We start from the raw sequence: 20,712 nt of genomic DNA on the forward strand, positions 1-20,712 counted from the left end.
ATACATTTTGAGATATCCATCTTAAAATAGACAGGAAGTCCCATTGAAAGAATAGGAAATTTTACAGAAAGTGATTTTGAGATATCTCCAATTGGATTTACGATATCTGAAATGCATTTTAAGATATCTCAAAATGTACAGCATATCATTTCAAGATATCTTGAAATCTATTTGAGATATCAAAAAATACTTTTTAGATATCTTAAAATAGATGTACAGTGGTACCTCGGTATACGTCTGCTTTGGAATATGTCCAACTTGGTATACGTCCTGTTTGGACGCGAAAAATTTTGCTTGGCATACGACCTTTGTTTGGAATACGACTCGCATGCTAGAACACTGCGCACTACCCTTGTTTACCTCTCTCGAGACAAAGCCACGACTGCCCATGAGCGTCAGTACGCCAGTTGCTAGCATTCAGTGAACAACCAGCGCTATAACTCTATGTGAATTTTCACGTGATTTTGTGTTTTTTCATGTAAATTTGAATTGATTGTTGAAAAGTATGAAGGTGGCATGTGTTTCTGGGCGTATGCCGAGAATGACGGTATCTACGATTGTGAAAAACAAACACGTTATTAAAAGTGAGGTTAAATTTTCATTTATTTCATCTAATTGCTTTTGTATTTATGTATTTTAGTATTAAGCAGTGTTTAAATTATTTGATACAACCCCATCAATGTATAATATGCCAATAACAATAGGTTTTTTTTCATGGTAATGGATTAATCATTTTCCCTTTATTTCTTATGGGAAAAATTTGTTTGGTATATGTCCTGTTTGGTATAAGTCAAAGGATCTGGAATGGATTAAGGATGTATACCGAGGTACCACTGTATTTTACGATATCTCTAATTCAATTTGAGATATCTAAAATGCATTTCCAGATATCTTAAAATTAATTTTGAGATATCTCTAAATGTTAATTCGGCTTGCAATAGTTTAATATCGTTTTTGAATAATTTCAATTTTTTGTGACAGTTCCAACGCCACATGCATATGTTTATTGGCCATAACAATGTTATTACGTCATGCCTGATGAAGGGGCCTGAGCTGCCTTGAAAGCCTGCATATTGTAATCTTTCTAGTTAGCCAATAAAAGGGGTCTTGATGTTTAGTGGAATCTATTCTTCCCTGAAACATAACAGATAAGCCCTTAACAGTCGGCAAGTACCAGGGCAGATTTCCTTCAAATGCTGAACCTTTTTTTTTTCTCCAAGCAATTCTTTTTGTGGTTGTAGCCAAAGAGATTCATTTTAACTTCAGCTGTCCACAGCACTTGGGTCCCAAATGCCTCTGGCCTTCTGCCGATGGGTGTTTTTTTTTTTTTTTTTGTGGTGAGGTATGGTTTCCTTTCTGATGGCTCATCCATGAAGGCCACGTCCGTGTAAGGGCGGTGCACCGCCACTCCTTTCTCAGCAGTTCACCTTCAGTCATTTGAGGTTATGCTTTCCCTTCCTGCTGTCCTGTCTGTCAGTTTTCTTGGTTTTCCAGATCCTGTCTTGACCTCCATGGTTACCCTTATCTGCCATTTCGGGTTGTGGAAATTGCTAGCTGGAAGTGCCTTGATATTCTTTTGATAGTCTTCCCCTGCTTTGTAGGCATCAATTACTTTCATTTTCAGATCTTCAGTCAGCTGCTGGTTGTCGAGTGTTGCACAATGTTTGCTGAGTTAAAGAATGGACTGGAAGTGCCATCAGCTGACAACTCCTAATGACAAGTTTTGACTAACAAGAATGATCGAGACAAACCAGACTGACTAGATAATCAGATCTGAACGGCCACCCAAATATTTGCAAATGCCAAACTTGCTCTTTGATTTTTTTTAGTTTTGATGAAGGACTATACAATTAAAACGTTGTCGTTAACGTTCTTTCCTTCTAAGCACAGTACAACACCCTAGTACTACAGACACACAAGACACTGAAATGGCTAACATGGTACAACACCCTAGTACTTCTCAGCATGGAAAACACAATTAACCTTTTCTTCCCTTTGCCGTTGTTTGAGTTTGTTTGCAGTTTAAGTTGTATTTACTATTTTGTACTGTAAATTATCGCCATAGTAAGTAATTTGGCCAGGAAGTCCAAGCTTTTGCATTGAACTATATAATATCTTTTTAAAATAACTAAAACACAGGGTTAACACTTTAAAATGACACACTCTATTGCACCATTATTTGCCTTTGAGAGTATGCAGACATCTAGAAGGGTTATGAGAAATGCAAACCTTCATGGAATCCATGGACTGCCTAAACGCATATTCATCTGCGTATGTCCACACATGAACAGTTAATCATGGCTTTTACAGAAATCTATGTGAAATCTAAGCGGGGCGGCGGGTCGGGGACTCCGCAGCCAAGAAGGAACTTGTCTGGTAGGCAATTTCAAAATCTTAGTCGGGTCAGATTTCTTTGAGACCAACTTTGAGGAAACTATGACAAGAGTGTTATTTAAGGAAGTTACCCAAGAGCCGACATTTTCAAGAAACAAACCAAAATTTCTGCCAGTTCTTTCACATTATTGTTAAACAACTGAATAAGAAAATGCAACTGTAATGTTGTATTACATACTATGTACATGTGTATGCATAAATGCACTCAATTTCTTAAGCAAATTTACATCCACATGCACCGCCCTCCATAGTGTTTGGGGCAAGGCCACATTTTTCCTCAATTTCCCCCTTTATTCCACAGTTTAAACATACAAATAAAGGGTGCAATACAGACTTTAATAGTATTTGCATACATTTCAGTCACACGCTGTAGAAATGACAACACTTTCTCTACATGGTCCCTCCATTCCAGGGCATGGGATGATTGGCATCACAGGTGTTTGTGATTCCTCAGGTGGCATTCATTGTTTCATTAGTGCCAGCCTAAGATACCTCAGCTTGCTTCTACCTATAGACACCCTTTGCAGTCTGTAGCTGCCATTGTGTCTTTGTCCCAAACATCACATAAGGAACTGTATATTATAAAAACACTTATTTTCATATGGGGTCTCAGTTTTAAAAACATTGGCCACTATGGCATGACAAATTAACACTTAGAAATGCCACAAAATGTATTTACATTATCTTGAAAATGTAGTTTAAGATATGTTAAAATTGATGTATTTCAAGATATTTTAAAATAAATATAAATATCTTTCAGAATGAGTTTGAGAAAACTATGACAACAGAGTTATTCAAGGAAGTTACCCAACAGCTAACATTTTCAAGAAATCTACTCTACATATATAAAATCCTAAGCCTAAAAGTGCAACGATTTTGTGTGACTTTTTATGTCACACTTTAAATCGGGCTTATTTTAAAACCTACATATATGTTTGGTATCAATCTTTTCAGAATTTCACAAACTTTAATGTGATGTTGTTAGTTTTTCAGAGTCTTATTCCATTTTTAAATTATAAACTAAAATTTCAAGAAGGTCGAGTTACGATGACCCATTGCATACCACTTTAGTATTCACGTGATTTTTCCTGTTATTTAAATGAGTAATTAAAAAAAAAAAAAAAAAAGTTTCTTTTTTCTATCTGAATGGATCGTTTATTTAGTCTCTTATAAATACTCATTGAGCATAGCGGACCTCAGTTTAACGGGAATACTCCAGTCGGTAAGAGTAAAGATTTTATTCTCATTTCATGATTTTTACTCCATTAAAAGATTATTAAATTTTTCTTTTACATATTTATAGAATTTCACGATTTTTGACTCCAATAAATCATTTTTCTTTTGAACATTTACAGATTTTACTAATATTCTGGCTGCAACTGGGGATTGAGCACCAAAGGCTCCAGGGGGACTTGGCCCCCATGGTAAATTATAATCTTTACCAATTCTTTCAGATTATTGCTCAAGTAAAGGAAAATATTTTAACTTTAAATATATATACACATTTTATATATATATATATACACACACATTATATATATTATAAATACACACACACACACACACTATATATATATTAGAATTATATTAGCACTAAGGGTACTGCTACATAATATTATATATACACATATACACACACACACATATACATACATACATACATATACACACACACAATTTTTGTGAACAATTTATGATGGCGAACAGATTGAGACATTTCTGTAAATCATCTTGCACATATGAAGTATGTTTTATGAATAAACTGTTTCCGCCATTCAAATGTTAAATCATTTTGAAGCGCCTTGTATATACACATACTCACATATACACACACACATTATTATATATATATATATATATATATATATATATATATATATATATATATATATATATATATATGTGTGTGTGTGTGTGTATATATATATACACTAGCCGACGCCCGCCATAGCATACGGCGGTGTAACAATAGGAACGGAAAACAGTGAGAAAGGAATTCAGAAATCAAGAATAAATACTTCTTGAAAGATGCAGTTGTGAATAGGTGTTTTGGTGGAGCTGACAGATTGTGAGTTGAAAGATCTAAGCGTAGAAAAAAGTCACATACAACTGACCGTGGCTGAAGACTGATTGTTGTAGATTAATGCAAACCTTTGCAAACGTTTGTCCTTGATACTTGTTGATAGTCATGGAGAAGGGGAGTCTGAGTGGGAATTGTGTGCATTTAAATGTAAAAGGGAGATTGGTGTCGGAAGGAAGGAGAGAGATTCTGATTGTTCCAGAATTTTGGATAGCGATCAGTTTGCACTCAATAATATTTGTATGTATGTATTCGGGTAACGATGAGTCTTGTTTCATTGCAAAGACCTTTTGATGGCATAATATTTCGGAGGAGCATAACTACAGCTCCCACCTTCACATGAAGGATATGGGGAGGCATGCCAGTTGGTGTGAGGGTGTGTAAAAACTCCTTTGGGTACGTTAGTTGATCATTATGTTCGTCACTGACTACTGTATCTACACTCTTCAAGGTCATTTTTTCACCCTGTATAAGATCAAGAAGTTTGTTGTTAATATGTACATAATCGTCGTTTGTGATGCTCAGTATTGCTCTTGCAGTAAGTTCTTGGGGAGTCACAGTTGAGAAATTAATATCAACGTAAAGTTGAGCAACTGGGTCTTGTTGTTGTGGTAAACACTGAGAAGGTAGTTCTGCCGTTAGTTTTGTTGCATGTATCTTGGACTTCCTGGAAATGTGGATGGTAATATGATCATTTTGCCTACACGTATGTTGTTATTTTCAGCGTTTGCTTGCAGTGCACCTGATAGTCCTTTGTATTGTACGACGCGTAGATCTTGTTGATCTAATCTGAGATAGTTGAGACAGGCGCCCTCTGTTTTAAACGTACGCATCTACAACGTACTGTTGGAATAGTTTGTCGCTGGAGTGCAAAATACTAAATGTATTCCTCATTGCTAATCTGTACGCGTAAAATTGGCATTGAGTAAGCCTTATTTGCTTGGCGGTTCTTTTATCGGGAACATGTTGTAAATCTTTGTGCCAGCCAATGTCTCTGTAAGGGAATAAAAGTGGGTAAACCATAACATGACGTTGTACGAAAACCTGTCGACAGAGAAGATACTGTCGTTCATTTTATAACAAAGGCTTAGGAAACAACTGTTGCAGTATAACGAAAATAGCAAGGTGTATGGGAGGCCGCAGGCAGCGTGGGGAAGGGTTTGGAAGAGGACGAATAGGAATCGAGAAATGCCATGTCGGCTGCATGTGGGCGGGACCGGTTTTGAAGTGGACGCAGGACGAACCAGAAGAGAAATTATATATTATATATATATTACACACACACACACACAATACATTTATAAAGTGTTTTGCATGCGTACATACACAGGAACGCATGAAGTTTCCTAAGCAAATTTACATTTACATACAATGCCTACAACACAGTACAGTATTAGAAAATAAACCACTTATTTTCCTAGAGTCTCAGTTTTAAATGCACTAGTACGACAAGGTAAGAAGTCAAATGAACATTTACAATTGTCACAAAATGCATTTTGCAAGTTATGTTAAAATAAATTATAAAGATCAGTAGGTACATCTCTCTCACATCTCCAGTACCTTTCAAGAAATCTTAAATTGACACCCTAGTAATTGAATATATGACAATACTACTACTGCTACTACTTCTCTCAGATATCTAAAAAATATTTAGAGATATCTCAAATGTATCTCAAGATATCTTGAAATAAGTCCCTGTGTATTTCGAGGTATCTCCGATAGATGTAAATTATCATCTTTACATAACTGCACAATCTGAAATGCATTTAAAACGATCTTAGAATTGCCCGCATTTTCAACAGTAACTTCCTGTTATTTTTAGGTATTATTAAATTAATTGGAGATACTGTGAATTGCCTGCGGTGGGTTGGCACCCTGCCCGGGATTGGTTCCCTGCCTTGTGCCCTGTGTTGGCTGGGATTGGCTCCAGCAGACCCCCGTGACCCTGTGTTCGGATTCAGCGGGTTGGACAATGGATGGATGGATACTGTGAATTGCACTGGGAGTTATTTTTAAAATGCCTCAAAATGCATGAGATACCACAAATTAGTCAGTCAGTCAGTCATTATCCAACCCGCTATATCTTAACACAGGATCATGGGGGTCTACTGGAGCCAATCCCATCCAGCACAGGGCGCCAGGCAGGAACAAATCCTCGAGAACGGCACACACAACCACACACAAGGGACAATTTAAGATCGCCAAAGCACCTAACCTGTATGTCTTTGGACTGTGGGAGGAAACCCACGCAGACATGGGGAGAACATGCAAACTCCACGCAGGGAGGACCCGGGAAGCGAACCCAGGTCTCCTTACTGCAAGGTAGCAGTGCTACCACTGTGGCACAGTGCTGCGCCACCACAAATTATTTCGAGACATCTCTGCATGCATTTCAGATATCCTCACCGTTCCATCCAATTATGTAAAAGTGGGCTTCTGCTCCTTTTAAGAGATCTTAAAATGTATTTCAAGATATTTCAACATTTTGCTTCAAGATAAAATACCTTTAAAAAAAACCTAAGTTGTTTGAGGACAACAAAAATACAATTAAAAAGGTATAAGTGTTCCAGTGTATCCTTTCCACCCTAAGATACTTACATACTTTTCAAGATTCTCCAAAACCCGTTTCTCCCATTGCCAGAGATCTAAAAATAAACAGGATGACTCAAAGTAAAACAGGAAGTCTTCCTGGATGACTTTGAGTCTCCAAATGAACTTCGGAGATCTTATTTTGTATAGAAGGTCAATAAGAGCTATCTCAGAATGCACAAATACCTTGAAATTTATTTGAGATGTCAAAATATACTGCAGATGCAAATGCACTTCACTGTTTCAAATATCTGAAAGTCACTCAAATTTAGTTCCTTCACATTTTTATGCAGTCTGGAATTCATTTCGACATCCCCCCCAAATATTAATGTGGCTCGTCAAACACTGATGCACACACTAAACATTGTACCACATCTTCATATTAAATTATTAGAACATATTAGAAGAAAAAAAAAGGTTATTTCTGGACTCACCTCCGACTTCTGCAACTCCCAAACACACAGCGGAATAACCACCAACAATCCCAAAATATACAAGACGACCACCAAGGGTCGTATCCATCTCCTCCAGTTGCCACAAGTGCATGGCATCTTTATCGGTTTTCTTGCACATTCAAGATGTTCCAAAGAATGAACGAAATTTTTAACTGAATTCGAGCAGGTACGAGATCAAAGTCCTTCTTTGTCGTCGTGATAGTTAATGTGAGGGGAGCACAACAACAAATGCAACAAAACTGCCATAGCCGTTTAGCGATTAAATATAACAACTAGCTGCAATGGACCTCCGCCCTTTATTATCGCTTCCACAATACTTTTCTTGTTGTTTGAACACGGTACTCCCGTAGCTGTTAAATAAATTAAGCACAGCGGATTCAAGTTTGAATTTACGCAAGAACTTTTCAGATTGAAAACACTCCCCGAACTGTATTTCCCCAGCATCATCCTAAAGGTCATTCAACCACGCTGTCTAATACGCTCCCGCCCACTTTGGATCTGATTGGCTAGAGTTTACAAGGTACGCCCAGCTCTATAAGATTACTGACTCACAATGGCTGTCAATCTTATTACGCACGCGACTGACGGCTTAAAGCCAAAATCTGGTAGTTTGGTTGCACTGAAGTAAACAAAAAGCCGGGATCAGTGCGTCGTGATGTGAGGTCACGTGACACAGGTGTGGACGCTGGAGGCCGAACGAGCGAGAAAGGCAGAGAGAGTAAGGAACAAAGAAAAACACCAAAGTAAGGACATGTGCTTACTGAGACACAGACATTTAACTTATTCGGGTCGCCTTAGGGCACTTATTCAGTGACACATTTCACTTATTGTGCAGTAACAACCATCGTAAGGCTTTCTACAGGTATAGTACATTTGCTGCAGTGTTCTGCAGTTGGCACACTGGCATGTGAAATGATGCCCGCAGTGTCACACAAGCTTCCAGTGAGAGGAGCTTAAATTTTGTGCAGCACTTTTCCCACTTTTGCACAGATGAGGGCTATGCTTGGGGCTGATGCCTCACTGCCGCAGAGATGTCGGTTCGGTTCAGTCTCCGTCTGTTTTGTGTTTGCACGTTCTCCCGGTATCTGCGTTCAGGTATTCCAGCTTTTCTCCTACATCCCAAAGACGTAGTTTGACCCGGACTGACTGCCTGAATGAATGTGGATGTATGTGTGTGGGTGCCTTGTGTGATAGAATGGCGTCCCGTCCTTGGTTGTCTCCTGTCTGGCATCCAGTGCTGTTGGGATTGGTTCTCGCTTTCAGTCACCCTGCAATGGAAACAGCCTGTTCAGAAAATGAATGGATGCAATTTTTTTTTTCTAAATGTACTTTACAGGTACAGTACAAATATGCCCATATTTCTGAACACTGACAATCAAAAGTCTGGACACGCCCAGAAATGATTCAGAAATTGATTGTTGTTATCATGATAATATTTAATGGATTTCAAAATACAGCCAAGACATTACTAGTATTGCTTATGGCTATTACTGCTTAAAACAAGAAATTTCGTAGTGGGAGTGTCGTTTGTTAGAATATTTATATTTTCTTCTCCCTTTTAAGACTTTGTAAAGTTAAAGATTTTATTTCTCCTCAAAGGGAAATTATATCTATCATATAGTGCCTTTCACGTCTATCTGTCTGTCTATCATATAGTATCTATCTATCTATATTGTATTGTATACTGAGGGGTAAGCCCTCATGGCACTTTTGGCGCCCAACCCCCAGTTGCGGCCAGGATATTAGTAAAATCTGTAAATGTACAAAAGAAAAATTATTATTTATTGGAGTCAAAATCATGAAATTCTATAAATATGCAAAAGAAAAATTAATTATTATTTAACAGTAAAAATCATGAAATGAGAATAAAATATTTACTATCTTATAGTACCTTTCACCCTTTATCTATCTATCTATCTATCTATCTATCTATCTATCTATCTATCTATCTATCTATCTATCTATCTATCTATCTATCTGTTATAGTGCCTTTCACCCTCTCTCTCTATCTATCTATCTATCTATCTTATAGTGTCTTTCACCTGTGGCACCCGGACGGGGCTCACACCCGGCCGGAACGCCCAGGAGGACAAGAGTAGGGCTCATTCCTCCTCCAGAACGCGAGGGGGCGTCTGCCCTGGTTGTATTGGGGGCCACGGGTACAGAGCTTGGAAGCTCTACCCTATAGGGGCCGTGGCCACCACTAGGGGGTGCCCTGATGCCTTGGGGACCCTGGGCTTCCGCCACACCCAGAAGTGCTGGGGGGAAGAGAAGAAGTGCTTCCGGGTACACAGCCGACACTTCCGCCACACTGGGGAGTGCCGGTGGAAGATTGCCGGGGAGCACCTGGAGCACATCCGGGTGTGTATAAAAGGGGACGCCTCCCTCCAGTCATGGACAAGAGTCGGGAGGAAGGAAGATGATGTCGGGAGGATGGCAAGGAGGCGGCCTGAAGAGAGAGAAGGCATTGTTGAGAGGCCAGGACTTTGGGGTCTTTGGGGTATGTGAGCACAATAAGGACTGTGTAAATACTGTAAATAAACGTGTGTTGGGTGACATGAGCGTGTCTGCCTGTCTGTGTCCGAGCCAGTTTCCACACACCCTATCTCTGTCTATCTATCTACACTACTATTGAAAGGTTTGGGGTCACCCAGAAATGTTCATGTTTTTGATAGAAATTGGTACCTTTTATTATCAAGATTTCATTAAATTGATTTAAAAATACAGTGAAGTCATTCCTAGTGTTGTTAGTGGCTTTACGGATTGAAATGACTGTGTTTTAACTTACTATTCACATATGACTGCAAAGCCCCATTTTGTGCAGCAAAGTGAATCCTAATGCTAAGCTCCCTTAGTTAATAGACACTGATGCATTTCGTTTTTGTCCATTTTTTTAACGTGGAACTGAACTTTTGGAATGCCAGTACATTGCAACCCAGTAAACACAATAACCGGTCTCAGTGGTGCTAATTCACTGATAAAGGTTTCTCTAATATCCAGTGTGAAGAAGACGCAAAGAGTTGTGGGACTCTGGAGCAATCGACCAAGACATGGAGTTGAATCAAAAACCTTGAGAACCTGTAAGAAGGATATGGATGAGATGTTGGGACAGCTTAGTGATTAGATAGATAAACGAGCTTGACGGACTAAATAGTCTCATATGTCAGATTATATATGTATGGAGGGTCAGCAGTTTTAAACGTCTCTAAGTCACCTTCACTAATGACCCAAAGTGGACACAAAACACATCTCGTCTATCATCAAGAAGGCTCACCAACACCTTTACTTTCTCACATGTGTGATAAAAAGCCTGGATGTCTCCATCGACGCTCACCAATGTCTACAGGGCACAGTGGAGGCTTGTCATTGGCTGGTAGGGCACCTGCTCATCTCAGGAACGGATGGCACTGCACTACAGGGGGTAATGAAGTCATCTCAAAATATTACTGGAACACAGCTGCCTTCTGTTTGGGACATCTATAACACACATGGTCTTATATAAGCAAGCAGTAGCATGAAAGTCCTTAGCCATCCTACACAGTCACTTTTCCCCTCTCTCCGTTTGGACAAACGCTGCAGGACCATTAGCTGTCACACTACCAGTTTCAGGGAGAGTTTTTCTACTTGGGTCATAAATCCTGTTCAAAAGACACAACTGTGCGAGTGTTATAGAAAATTGTATTCTTAAAATTGGTAATCTCTATGTATTAGAAAAGTAGATAGATAGATAGATACTTTCTTAATCCCAAGGGGAAATTCACAGAGTGATCAATAAAAAAAAAAAAAGAAAAATAAAAGTAGAAAAAATAAAGTCATACACATACAGTCATACACGGAGCTGCTGAAAAGGCTGCCACTCTCAGCGGCGCCGGAACTAATGTGAAAAGTATTATAAGCACATAAGAAAAGTAAACAATATATCTCTCTTGTGATATATGGCCGGGAGTTTATCCCGGCCAATACCTCCACGCCTCCAGATGGAGTCCTCCGTGCCACGTGGAGGTGGTCCAAATTTCCGCATGGCATCCTGGTCATTGGAGTTTAACATCACAGCCCTGCTGGATAACATGGGGGCCGCCAGGGGACGTTGCAGGGAGGCATAAGAGTTTCTTCCGGGCTGAAGAAAAGAAGAGTTCATCTGACCCGGAAGTGAAGGAGTGAAGCACTTCCTGGGTCAGGGACTATAAAAGGACTGTGGGAAATCCCAGCAGTGAGCCGAGTTGGGAGGGAGTGGAGGAATAGTTATTGATTAGAGTATTATTGAGTACTGATTTATTATTGAGTATTGTGGAGTGGAGGTGCTTTGTGCACACTTTTGTTACAATAAATATAATTATTGAACTTTTACCTGGTGTCTCAACGTGTTGTCTGCGGGTTCAAGGGGTCGATAGCGCCCCCTATCTGCCACACTCTATTATAAAAGAAAATCTGGAGACTGTTGCCAAGAGATTTTTTCAAGTCCCACCCTCCTCTCAAATATGTCCGGTTCACGCCCCACACCCGCGGTCCTCTCGCCTCTCATTCGTGTGAATGCTCTTGTCAGACACAGTTCCTGCATTGTCAGCTCTTATAAATTTTTACGTTTTCCTCACAAGAATTTCATCCCTGTTGTGATGTGAAATTTTGCATTCAAGTTGATAAATATTTTGTATGTCTTTATTTGTAACTTAGGCAAAGCAATGGAATATTAGTGTTACATTAGTGAGAAGCATTCATGTTTACCCCCCCCTTTTAGGAATGAGTCTCTTTGAATTTTACAACAGGGTTTGGGGAAGTGCCTCAAACAAGTCTGGTAAATGTTTCTCTGCTGTTTCTCAGTCAACCCCCACAGGAAAGCCAGACTGCCTAGCTGGCAAACTTTAGCTCCACAAATGGTTTTGGGGGGTGGCAGGTGTGAAGATGTTCTCTGCCCATTTGGTCTGAAGTAGTATCAAAAGTTTTTAAGTAATATGATGCCCTATTGGCTGTAGGGGTTGGACAGAAAACCTATAAATGTGCTTGCTTTACCTCACCCTTTCTCTGTCTTACCAAACTGATGAAAGACCATCTCACACACCATGAACTGAAAAGGACAACCCAATGAAGAGCACAGCTCCTATCAATTATGGAGAATCCACTGCATCCACTTAATAGTATCATCTCCAGACAGAAGAGCAGCTTCAGCGACAGACTGCTGTCACTGTCCTGCTCCACTGATAGATTGAGGAGATCGTTCCTCCCCCAAACTATGCGACTCTTTAATTCCATCCGGGGGGGTAAACGTTAACATTTAACATTATACATAGTTATTGTCTGTTTTTTCACCTGCATTATTATCATTCTTTAATATTATTTATTGTATCAGTATGCTGCTGCTGAAGAATGTGAATTTCCCATTGGGATTAATAAAGTATCTATCTATCTATCTATCTATCTATCTATCTATCTATCTATCTATCTAGCTCGGCAGCCATATTGAGACAGGCATGCGGCCTGTTCTGAAGAAAGCTGACCACAAATGAGACCTTAACTAGAGACATTTTAAGTAACTAACAAGTCTGTGTGCCGCCTGAAACTATCCATCCATCCATCCATTTTCTAACCCGCTGAATCCAAACACAGGGTCACGGGGGTCTGCTGGAGCCAATCCCAGCCAACACAGGGCACAAGGCAGGAACCAATCCTGGACAGGGTGCCAACCCACCGCAGGACACACACAAACACACACTAGGGCCAATTTAGAATCACCAATCCACCTAACCTGCATGTCTTTGGACTGTGGGAGGAAACCAGAGTGCTCGGAGGAAACCCACGCAGACACGGGGAGAACATGCAAATTCCATGCAGGGAGGACCCGGGAAGCGAACCCAGGTCCCCAGGTCTCCCAACTCCAAGGCAGCAGCGCTACCCACTGCGCCACCGTGCCGCCCCCGCCTGAAACTACACATCACCATTTATCAGGTTGTATGGTTGCCAATATTCAAAAGTACTTTGCATATTGTTATTATTTATGAATATTATCAATAATACATTATTTAAACTGTAACTTAACTGCGGCTTGTTTTTTACTACACCTAATTTCCTGAGGTTATAAATGTAGAAGGAAAGATGGGAAGAAGTTATATGGTACAATACCTTAGAATTAGTGGTAAGTATTTGAGATTTGAGGCATTCTGACAAAAACTACATATTAATAATACAAAAGGGGAAAGTTGAGTAATATATTACACAGACAAGATAAAACAATCCCGAAGGGTTATCAACAGAAGAAATGAGTACACGGGCAATCCTAGCACCGAGAAACAATGAAGTCAAATGAATTAACACGAAAAATGTCACGGTAAATTGGTTAAATGCGTATCAGTAGACTATGTTGAAACAGTTGGTTCAAGGAAGATGAAAACATCAACTTACAATATCATGAAGAATATCTACAACCGTTAACACTGTGCGGTCTTCCACTGGCCGAATTACTGTTGAAAGAAGGATGTATCGTAATGTAATTGCGTAATTTATGTACGTGTGATGGGCTATGCAACAGGACAAGATTAGTTGTATTGAAAATTGGTCGAGCAATTCTGACATGTAAAATTTTAACAGGTGACAAGAAAGGTAATGTAGTACATCTAACATTAGACACCAAAGGAGATCTTGATATGCCATTCATATTAAAACATTTACAGTTTCCCATGAGAATAGCTTTTGCAAAGACAATTAACAAATCACAGGCACAAACATTCGATGAACTCAGTTTATTTATTAGAGAGAAAGAAACGAAATTCACTCACGGGAAGTTGTATGTTGCGTTGTCACGATGTAAGTCCAAACACGGAATCAAAATTCAATGCGATCTTGATGAAAAGTCAATTCCAAATATTGTTTTTATTGACGTGAAAATAATGCACATGTAACAATACCCATGACAATAACAGTCTCTTTAAATTGTATATCCGGTTAACCAAACCCGGGGGTTGACGAGCGAAGTGTGCAGGGGGCGGAGCCTTCTATTATTTCAATATAATGGAAATGCAATAATCAAAAAAATCTTCAAAAAAAAAGTTATTTCAAGATGACTGAATATTACCTTCAGATATCGCAAATAAGGGCGGCATGGTGACGCAGTGGCTATCGCTGCTGCCTCGCAGTTAGGAGACCTGGGTTCGCTTCCTGCGTGGAGTTTACATGTTCTCCCCATGTCTGCATGGGTTTCGTCCGGGTGCTCCGGTTTCCTCCCACAGTCCAAAGGCATGCAGGTTAGGTTCACTGGCGAACCTAAATTGTCGTGTGTGTGTGCCCTGCGGTGGACTGGCGCCCTGCCCGGGGTTTGTTTCCTGCCTTGCGCCCTGTGTTGGCTGGGATTGGCTCCCGTGACCCTGTAGTTAGGATATAGCAGGTTGGATAATGGATGGATGGATATCGCAAATATGCTCCCTTTTATCTCAAAATAGCCCCCTTTTCTACTTTACTTTTGGTGGCTATTGGCTTTGGTTACGTCAAATGCTTTTTTCCTCTCTCTGTATGAAAACCTGTGATTAATAATCTTTCTTGGCCAATCACTGCAAACTATATGGGTTAAGAAACATATAAAAATCATTTTTGGATGGGGTATTCCTACAAGCCACAGCTTTAGTGCATTGCACAGCTTCAGCAGAATAGTAGTGTTTGTGGTTTGGGGTTTTCCTCTCGGTTCATGCCTTGTGGTTTTTACTTCTTTCTTTCATATGCTTTTGACCTCCGGTTCATGGTTAAGCTACAGTCTTGTCATTTTATATTGGATTTGTTTGCCCTTGGCTTTGCCTTAAAAACCTCATTTCTCTTCCTTTTTGCCTTGCCTTCTATTTTTTTTGCAATCCAGTGGAATTTCCTTAATAAATCTTTAAAAATAAAGGCACTTGTTTTGTTTTGGATCAATTGTTTCCCTTCTTCATTTTTGTGAACATTTTGAGACTTGCGTCATTTAATAGGCTTTGGGCCTGTGCAGGCCAGAAAGTCCACATGAGAAATTGGGCATTAGATTAAAAGAAGTAGCAGTTCAGGGCGTGATGTGTGGATGGGTGAGGAATTGACTCAGACACAGGAAGGGTGATGGTGTGAGAAACCTCTTCAGAATTGGCTGACGTGAAGAGTGGTGACCAGCAAGGGTCAGTGTTAAGTCTGCTGCTATTTTTAATATATATGAATGATTTAGATAGGAATATAAAATAACAAGCTGGATAAGCTTTAAAATGATACCAAGATAGGTGGATTGGCAGATAATTGAGAATCTGATGAATCATCACAGAGGGACTTGGACAGCAGAGAGGACTGGGCAGATTTGAGGCAATGTCAGTAAATGTAAAGAATTCCATGTAGGAAGTAAAAATATGAGATCTGAATGCACAAAACTGGGGGGTCTGAAATTCAAAAGTTGACCTTATGAGGATTTAAGAGTCGTGGTGCTCTCAACACTATCAACTGCCATACAGTGTACAGAAGCCATTAAGAAGGCTTAACAGAATGTCAGGTTATATAGCGCCTTGATGTGTGGAGTACAAGTCACAGGAGGTTCTGCTCAAGCTTTATAACACACTGGTGACACCTCATCTGGAGTATGGTGGACAGTTTTGGTCTACAAAAAGGACATAGAAGCACAGGAGAAAGTCCAGAGAAGAGCAACTCAGCTGATTCCAGGGCTACAGGGTAATGAATTATGAGGAAAGATTAAAAGAGCTGAGCCTTTACAGTTTAAGTAAGAAGAAGATTAAGAGGAGACCTGACTGAAGTGTTTAAAATTGATGGTACTACTTATGAGAAGGACATGAGAGTCCTAGTGGACTCATCACTCAAATTCTAGACAGAATGTCAGGTTCTTTAGAGCCTGATATGAAGAGTGGAGTGGTAGCTGTGAGGCTAAGGATCTACGCTGGTTTTCAGAAGGTGGCCGGTTCAAATCCCCATTACTGCCAAAGGCGTTCCTATTTTGCTGGGCCCTTGAGTAAGACCCTTAACCTGCACTTGCTCCAGGGGTGCTGTACAATGGCTGACCCTGCACTCTGATCCCAATAGGTATGAAAAAACTAACAAATTCCAAATACAAGCAATTGCATAAGGTGAAATAAAGAACAAAAAAATGAAAAGGAGGTTATGCTGATGATTTACTATTCAGGTCTCACCTGGAGTACTGTGTGCAGTTTTGGTCTCCATAGTACATTGTACAAAAAGTCATAGCAGCATTTGAAAAAGTCCAGAGAAGAGCAACTCGGCCAATTCAGGGCTACAGGGGATGAGTTATGAGGAAAGATTAAAAGAGCTGAGCCTTTAAAGTCTAAGCAAAAGAAGATTAAGAGGAGACCTGAGTGAAGTGTTTAAAATCATAAAGGGAATTAGTCCAGTGGATCGAGACGGTGACTTTAGAATGAGTTCATCAGGAACAGGGGGACACAGTTGGAAACTTGTGAGGGGTAAAATTCACACAAACATTAGAAAGTTTTCTTCACACAGAGAACCACAGACACTTGGAATAAGAGACCAAGTAGTGTGGTGGACAGGAGGACTTTAGGGACCTTCAGAACTCGACTTGAGGAGTTTAGTAGACAGGACTGGTGAGCTTTATAACACACTGGTGAGGCCTCATCTGGAGTCCTGTGTGTTCGGCTTTGGTCTTCAGGCTACAAAAAGGACATAGCAGCACTGGAGAAAGCCCAGAGAAGAACAACTCTGCTATTTCCAGGGCTACAGGGGATGAGTTATGAGGAAAGATTAAAAGAGCTGAGCCTTTACAGTCTAAGCAGAAGAAAATGTAATGTAATTAAATTTAAAGTATTACACATGTGAAGTTTGAATACACAATGGGAGGTCTGAAAATTGAGAGTCCACCTTATGAGAAGGAGTTAGGAGTCGTAGTGGACTCGACACTATCAACTGACAGACAAGCCATTAAGAAGGCTAACAGAATGTCAGGTTATATAGCGCCTTGATGTGTGCAGTACAAGTCACAGGAGGGTCTGCTCAAGCTTTATAACACACTGGTGAGGCCTCATCTGGAGTACAGTGGGCAGTTTTGGTCTACAAAAAGGACATAGCAGCACAGGAGAAAATCCAGAGAAGAGCAACTCGGCTGATTCAGGGCTACAGGGGATGAGTTATGAGGAAAGATTAAAAGAGCTGAGCCTTTACAGTTTAAGCAGAAGAAAATGTAATGTAATTAAATGTAAAGTATTACATATAGGAAGTAAAAATGGAAGGTTTGAATACACATTAGGAGGTCTGAAAATTGAAAGTCCCCTTTATAAGAAGAATTTAGGAGTCTTAGTGGACTCGATACTATCAACTGCCAGACAGTGTTCAGAAGCCATTAAGAAGGCTAACATAATCTCAGATTATATAGCGCCTTGATATGTGGAGTACAAGTCAAAGGAGGTTCTGCTGAAGCTTTATAACACACTGGTGAGGCCTCATCTGGTGTCCTGACTGCAGTTTTGGTCTCCAAAAGGACATCGCAGCACTAGATAAAGTCCAGAGAAAAGTGATTTAATGTGAATTTCCCCTTGGGATTAATAAAGTATCTATCTATCTATCTATCTATCTATCTATCTATCTATCTATCTATCTATCTATCTATCTATCTATCTATCTATCTATCTATCTATCTATCTATCTATCTATCTATCTATCTATCTAACTCGGCTGATTCAGGGCTATAGGGGATGAGTTATGAGGAAAGATTAAAAGAGCTGAGCCTTTAAAGTTTAAGGAAAAGAAGATGACGAGGAGACCTGACTGAAGTGTGTAAAATTATGAAGGGAATTAGTCCAGAGGACCAAGACAGTGACTTTAAAATTAGTTAATCAAGAACACAGGGACACAGTTGGAAACTTGTTAAGAGGAAATTTCACACCATAGTGTTATACCTTTTAAGGCAAAAGCAAGACACAGAAACATGGAAGAGAAACAGAAGATCAACAAAACAACAATCTGGGTGATAAATGTGCTGTGAAAAAGGCAGAGAGCCTGGCAAATAAAGACCAACACAAAAAAAAGCCAAAATCGTAGTCGAGTTAAGAGAGGAGCAAAGGTTGAAATAGTGGACACCAAAAGCACTTCTTATATATAAACGTCTACGCGTGGAAGTGTGTGTGTCTGTCCGGCCCAGAAGTGACAGGTGAAGTCGGAGGTATGACCAGCATGTCGGCAAAACGAAACCTCTGAAAAATGAGTCACTTGCTTCACGGGCAAAACGGTATCCCTTTTACTTTTCCTCCCGCTAGTAATACACAAGCTAGGCCAGCACGTTGGCAAAATGAATTACCGTCTTTGAGTTGACTACTATCTGTCTTGCTGGAAGATCACGCTGGCTCTGCATTTCAATTTTTTTCTGACAATTTCAATAGTTTCTAGGGCCCCGGGCTTTTTATAGCACGGTTTCACTCAGCTAGTTAAATTATAATAGCTTACAGGGAGCAATCGACAATCTTGGATGTTGTCATGTCTGCAGTGCCGGCTTATAAAGCGACGTGGGATGTCATGCTACGTGACCACTGAAGAAACACAGCTCTAACAACCAGCCAACCAAGGCAATGGTGGCATAAAATAAGCAGCATACATGACAAAACAAAATGACATTGCAGTATCGACAAAACAAAACGTTATATAAAATGAACTTCTTCGAAAATGAAACTCTAAAGGAAATAGTTAAGCTAATTGTTGCTTGATAAGCTAAATAAAAATACCTTAAGTAAAGATCAAAAAAATAATTACAAACATCGAAAAAATCTTTTAACGAACTGCAATCATTACACAAAAGGAGATTCATCCAACCCTACCTCATTGCACACTTTAAAATGCACGGCCTGGAGCTGGAATAGAAGCAAATCAAAATGGTGCAGAAGAGAACGGAAAACTAATGAAAGAAAATGGATTAAAGAAAACTAAGAACAATTTTTGCATTCTTATGGAGCCGGATATGATGACAAGAATACACAACTGGGAACAACTTGCTAAAATCTTGGTAGTAGATAGATAGCGGTGAAATCTCCCGCTGAAAAGGCTGGGCCTGCAGGAGTCCTTTCTCAAAACTTTTTGAGTAAAACCAGGAGATGTGCATAAAATAAATAAATACATTAAAATTTAATTATGTTAAAAAAAAAAAAAATCACGGTAGAAAGCGAAACAAAACCGAAGCCCAATATGAGAGACAATAATCGTGGTCAAGAAAACAAGAGGGTACACGCGAGAAAGGAGCACAATGATCAACTCTGAGTTCCTTAGAGTTTTGGGTATCCACAGATTGGATGAGGATTTGCACTCAAAGCCGCCACATTGATGATGTGTGGGTCACAACCTCAGATGCCACGCTCCTAGCAACACTGGAAGCAAACCTAACGATGGAATAAAACAATGGTGGCATTTGAGGACATGGAGTCATACCAAATCTTGACAGGCCCCAGTTTCCACCAACTTTAAATGCTCAAAGTAGAAGTGAAAACCCAAACGTGACACCATCTTGATGGCTAGCAAAATGTACTCAACTTGTCAAGGCAACATGAGAAGGTAATGTTTCAAAATGGATGGCTTAAGAATAATGTATGATCTGGTATTGTGGTCTGTGTATATATTCTGGCATGATTTCCAATGAGACAATAATGTTTTTTAATTATTCACTTAGACATGCAGTCAGGATTTGGCACATTTTACTGTTTTGGGTGTAGTGATTGTAAAAATCTGTGTCTCCTGTGATCGACGCTTGAAGTGAGCTGGTGCTCCCCAGTAGTAATTTTAAATGTAGCGGTGCGCACCGACACTTCACCCCATTAACTTCAGCCTCCCTGCTCTCTGAAATAGGCTCTGTGGATAAATTCACTTTCAAACCCCCAAGGGGGGCCGCTGTCTCTGAAGAATTGTAAATTTGACATTGCGTCTAGAACTTTACAGTGGCATGCAAAAGTTTGGGCCCCCTTTGCATAAAAATGTCTGTTCCTGTGAGTAGTTAAGTGAGCAGAAAGTGAACTGATCACCAACAGGCATCAAGTTCAAGATGGCGCATTTCATTTCAACATTTTATACACGATTAATGTATTGTTTTTATTTTGTACAATTGTACAGTGAAAAAGAGGAAAGGAGTATCGTGCAAAAGTTTGGGCCCCCCAAGATATATTTGAGGTCTCAGATAACTTTTCCCAAGCTGGTCTCAGACCTGCATTAGCTCATTAGAGTTCTATGGCTTGTTCACAGTCATTG

At 39.8% G+C, this 20,712-nt stretch overlaps 1 protein-coding gene across 1 annotated transcript in view; it reads right to left on the bottom strand.

The window, feature by feature from the left end:
• The window catches only part of tmem184c (transmembrane protein 184C), a 66,606-nt gene extending 58,623 nt beyond the window's left edge, over positions 1–7,983 (bottom strand). Inside the window, exon 1 of the mRNA XM_028802714.2 lies at positions 7,498–7,983. Within this exon, the coding sequence (XP_028658547.1) occupies positions 7,498–7,614 (117 nt within the window). The 5' untranslated portion in view covers positions 7,615–7,983. The remainder of the gene's footprint in view (positions 1–7,497) is intronic.
• Between the last annotated feature and the right edge of the window lie 12,729 nt (positions 7,984–20,712).

The sequence above is a fragment of the Erpetoichthys calabaricus genome, chromosome 5 (genome assembly GCF_900747795.2).
Source record: "Erpetoichthys calabaricus chromosome 5, fErpCal1.3, whole genome shotgun sequence".
Classification (NCBI taxonomy): Eukaryota; Metazoa; Chordata; class Cladistia; order Polypteriformes; family Polypteridae; genus Erpetoichthys; species Erpetoichthys calabaricus.